This window comes from Plectropomus leopardus, unplaced genomic scaffold (assembly GCF_008729295.1).
Source record: "Plectropomus leopardus isolate mb unplaced genomic scaffold, YSFRI_Pleo_2.0 unplaced_scaffold11922, whole genome shotgun sequence".
NCBI classification, from domain to species: domain Eukaryota; kingdom Metazoa; phylum Chordata; class Actinopteri; order Perciformes; family Serranidae; genus Plectropomus; species Plectropomus leopardus.
The window spans coordinates 1-5,140 of NW_024612641.1; the positions used below are offsets into that span (position 1 = coordinate 1).

At 41.8% G+C, this 5,140-nt stretch overlaps 1 protein-coding gene across 1 annotated transcript; it reads right to left on the reverse strand.

Moving 5' to 3' along the window:
* Positions 1-2,416: 2,416 nt before the first annotated feature.
* Positions 2,417-5,048, reverse strand: LOC121963627 (zinc finger FYVE domain-containing protein 9-like; the record flags this gene model as incomplete). The annotated part of the gene is made up of 5 exons (XM_042513904.1): positions 2,417-3,115; positions 3,903-4,082; positions 4,169-4,274; positions 4,549-4,711; positions 4,968-5,048. Coding segments are annotated over 5 exons (692 nt in total), but the record flags the coding sequence as incomplete, so codon positions are not given.
* Between the last annotated feature and the right edge of the window lie 92 nt (positions 5,049-5,140).

Sequence of the window (5,140 nt, forward strand, 5' to 3'; positions counted from 1 at the left end):
TAATGTTTTTGCTCTCAGACAAATGCCTCTAAATTTATTTTTAGTAAGTGCTCAGCTGACTCCTGATTTCTTCCCAACAGACCCAGTTCGTCCTGGTATCTCTCCACGCTACCCAGTATTACTTCATGGAAAGCTGCGACTACCAGTTCCCCATGATCCTCCACCTCATCTGGATGTATGGAACCTTCTTCTTCGTGCTCTTCTCCAACTTCTGGGTCCAGGCTTACGTGAAGGGCAAGAGGTTGCCCAAACAAGACTTTAAGCCGTGTCAGAACGGCACGGCCGTCTACACCAACGGCAAACACCACGAGAACGGCATCAACCACGGAGCCACCAATGGCACCAGCAACGGCTCTACTCGCCACGAGAACGGCAGCGCTCACATGAGCAAGATGAAGAAGGCTTAGGATCTCCAGAAGGAAACACCCAAGAAGTATGACCCAGCGAACCTGTTACTACGGTTTCCAAAGATAGTTTTGGCTGTGTTTCTTTTCCTGGTTTTCAGTTGTATATGCAACACATGGGGAAATGATGTGGTCAGTGATTTCCACAGTTGGAGTCCCATTTTCGGTTGGTTTATTTGTTGGTTTTGTTGAGTTGGGAAACCATTTATGGCACAAAATGTATGAAGAGAAGATGTTTTCACCTAAGTGTTATCTTCACTGATGTTGCAGCAACCTCCCAGTTCAGTATCACACTGATGGCCTTTCACCTCACTTGCCTTCACTACTTTTTGACCCCCACATTGTCCCGACCTCCCTGTGGACAGATAACTGTACAGTTTCTATCGAACTTGAAAATACTTTTTGTAAATAGTTTAACAGCAAAACAAAAAAATAACTAATTGTATTGGTATGCTTTAGACTTTCTAAATTTTGTTATATTGTGTATTTTAAATTAAATGCCAATAAATTCCATTTTAAATTATCTTATACGTTCTGTGTGTCAGTACTTTAACTTGCAGAAAGGCAGCTCACTATGTTTTAGTTGTCGGGGCTTTGCAGGAAGACTTTGACATTGTGTCGTGTTGCAACAAAGAAGAAAAGTATTTGCATTGCTTGCTTGAGCCTCTTGTCTTTGCCATCCCAAGTATGCGGAGCAAGTAGGTGGTAGACAAGAGCCCCATTCTGCTTTGTTGAAAGAGATTCATCGTGAGAGGCAGAGAGAGAAAGCATCCTGCACGCCGGATCTACACCCACACGATTCAGCCATCAGTTGGGTTCGTCTGGGTCAGAAATGCACTCATATTTCCATTAGCAGCTCGAGTGTAGGGTTGTTTTTTACACTCATTCAGTCTGCAAATGGATGCAAGCTAAATTAACAAGCGGTTTGTTAACAGAAACAGGCAGGTTTTCCTTTTATTGCAACGTATGTGGTAGCTGTAAATTTCAGAAAATGTATGGAATTTATGATTTGTAGGGTTAAGGCTAGGGTTAGTTCATTTCCATAAGAATCCATGCACCTGAAAGTACTATACTATGACTTTTTTTTTATAATTTTTGGACAACTAGTGTTGCATACAAGATGCTGATTGAACTTATTACTGTGAAGGTGTGCCTTGGGATTGTCATAATAACAGGTCACTTTGAAAAAAAAGAAGTTTCATGGACCTCTTTCCAAGGGAGGAAAAGCAAAGATGAATCTGATGACATCAACGATGGCTCAGACAGAAAAATGCCACAGATGTTGCAGGTTTTGAGGGTGTGTCATTGGCATGCTGACTGCAGGAATATCCACCTGAATGTTAATTTCACTGCTACAGAGTTTCCCAAACTTCTCCTCAAGCACCACTAATGCTGCATGTGGTTCACGTCTCCCTGCTGCAACCCAGCTGGATTAAATGATCAGCTCGTTAACAAGCAGCTTCAGGAGCTCATAAGGAGTTGACCATTTGAATCAGCTGTGTTGGAGCAGAAAGAGATCTGAAACATGCAGCACTAGTTGTACCTGAAGAGAGGAACTGCACTACTGTAAACTGTCTCAAATGTTGTTTCTGAGAATTTGGCAGGACATCAAACCTGCCTCACAATTGCAGGCAATGCAATGATAGATGCATTTCTGCACCAACTGTCAGAAACTGTCACAGGGTTGACAGTTGATCAGTATGCTCATGTCCTCAAGTGTCTTGACCTGACCAAATGTAAACAAATTTGCAACAAAAAAAGGAGAAATAAGTCTTTTGTGTGCATAAAAAGTCCTAGATCTTTAACTTAAACCTGTGGGAAAAAAAGGAGCAAAAAAGTGTTGCATTTAAATGTGTGTTTGGTGTAGTAACTATGGTTATTGAACCAATGTGGAGGAAAAAATATAATAGCAGCGTAAAATGGCAATATTCTAAAAAAAAAAAAAGTACTCAGAATTGCACTTGGGTAAATGTGTTGTGTGGAGGGTCATAGATAAACAGGCAGTAACTCAGTCATTGTTGCAAGTTTAATTCCAGGCCAACATTACATTTCATGAGCAATCAATTAAAATACATCCAGTATGAAAACATTCTTTTGGCATTCATTCAGTGTGCATCAAATCTCTACAGATCTACTTAGATTCTCTTCTTCGAGTCATTCTCTTATTCTCTTTGCTTTAAGGTTGTGGAGCTGAATCCGGCTCCCACTTTTAAAGGTTTTCTCCATATGGGAAACTTGTATTGAACATTGTGACGTGAATGATTTCAAGCTATGAAGTTGCTACTGCTGTACAGTGTACAGTGATCTGATGCTCCATCCTGGGTTTCATGCGTACCCAGACTGTCTGCTGCAGGGCAGGGTGAGATCAGCAAACCACTAAGAGTCAGACCATTTCTCTCTACTCGTGAGTGGATGAGATGGATGCAGACCTCTGATGTGGTCCGGTTCGCCCTTTGATGCTTTTGTTGCCCTGAAACCGATGGCAGCACTGATGAGAAGTGCCAGAGACAGAGTTGTGGTCAGGGTGAAAGATGAAATAGTTGAGTGCACTAAGTGATGTTCTCCAGGATGTAGAAGATAAGCTCCATCACGATGGGTTCATCGCCTCTCTTACGCCCCCTGCTGTGGATGACAGGGATCAGCACACTGTCAAGGGCATTCAGGTACTGAGCTGGGAGGGGCTGTCCATTGCTCCCAGCCACAAATCCCACCTGAAATTACAAAACAAACCACTAATTAGTTTTAATATAGTCACACCCAGGAGCATGTATGCATGAGTCATGTGTTACATGTTCACCCAACCAAAATTAGACCAGTGAGTTTTCATGCAAAAATATGGGAAGAAGGCAATGAGCATCTTAACAAGACACGACCCAAAAATTGGCAAGAAATTAAATTAAATTAAACAGCTTGTAAAAGGCATCTCAACACAGCACAAGAAAACAGACATAGATCCAGACTAGACACTTATTAGACACAACAGTGACTATCACCTCTCAAGGTTAAAGTGGTGATATAAGTCAGGATGGCCCACCACGGCTAGCTGGTTGGCATGCAAATTTAGGTAAATATCCCCACAACACAATACATAAATGTCTGTGACATAAGGTCAGCAGTGTTACTTCTTCACATTCTGCTGATGTTTGTCCATTTTTTGAATGTTTTAAACATTCTTGCCATGTTTTACACACTGCACTTTTAACCTCACTAAATCACAGAGAGGTCACTGCACTTTGTTTATACTTTTAAGCTCTTTTTTGTACTTTCTGCAAATGTTTCTGTTTTTACATAAATTCCACTTTTTTGTATCTCAATCATTCTTCTGTGGCAGAGCAGATGTCAAAAAGTCACATTTCTGTCTGAACTCTGAACAAGGATGTGGTGTTGTCATTTTGGCTTTATAGGGCCGTATTCATGATGCAACCTTGTCATGGGAGATTAGTAACAATATGTTGTTACTCAGCTGACTGATACTTAATGCATCACATCCTCTCTGACCTCTTGAGAGTCAAAAGCGACTCGCAGCCCCAGTTTGGCCATTCCATCCTCTTTCAGGAGTTTGAGGTGTGGACACAGTGCCAAGCAAAACGCCCGGGCAATCCGCTCTGTCAACCGGTCATGTTCAGCAGAGTCACTGGCTCCTCCTTTGGGATGATCCCCCCTCTGCAGGAAGAACACCTGCACACATCACACACAGAAACGTAAGAAAGGAGACAGTTTCAGAAGGACTTGTGTTGATGTTTTAACCAGACAGTGACATATACTTCTGTCCAGCGGATGATCTTCCCGTTTTCTTTGTATTCTGACTTCTGGAACATCTTAGTGCTGCTGATGGACTCCATGGATTTTCCATCGATGGGGCTAATAACTCTGAGGGACACAAAGATCAGATAATAAAATGCAGTTGGCAATTTTGTTTGCGTAACTGCTTTGCAAAATATTACTGTAAATGGAACACTGTTTCATTGTTTTTCTATTTACAGTTTCATGATGTCATGATTTTACAGCACTGTGCTATTATTGTTATGGTCATTTTTTGCATTTTTTAGTTGGTCTATGTTTGAGTCTGCACACTATTATTGTTCTGTTTTAGCACAAAAGCTTCAATTTGCCATTTGAACTTCAAACAGGTGGACACCCTCACCCCTTATTCACAGTGCACTTCTCCTCCACCCACTGGATACACACAAGCTCCTGGCTGTCTGATTGGTCCAGCCGTCCACAGGTGACTGTGTAGTCTTTCATCTCCCGTAGCGACCGCCTGAGCTCTGCCATGGTTTCCACAGTGATCTGCACCATCAGCCCATCTGAGGAGAGGGGACAGCGATACAGGAGAAACACACGAACACACACACACTCACATGCATCAACGTGTACACACACCTAGACAAACAGTCTGTTAAAATGTACACAGACACACACATACAAAGATCAACATATTCTGAATAAACCAGTTTTTAAGCAGGGGTGTTTACTACTTTAATGTAACAAAGCAAATACTGATTTTCCTGCAGGGCAAAAAAGTCTAGGTGAACCTGACTCCCCTCTGAGCCGATGTCCTACCTTCTACGATGCTGGACTTGGCCAGATATCCAGCAGACGCTTTCAGGGCACTGCTGAATATAAAAAAGCATGATCCAGTGACTGCAATACAAGAAAGAAAAAAAAACATAATTACAGGCATACTCTGTGGTTCCAAACCTTCTATTTTCTGTCTTTATAGTGACAAAAAAAAA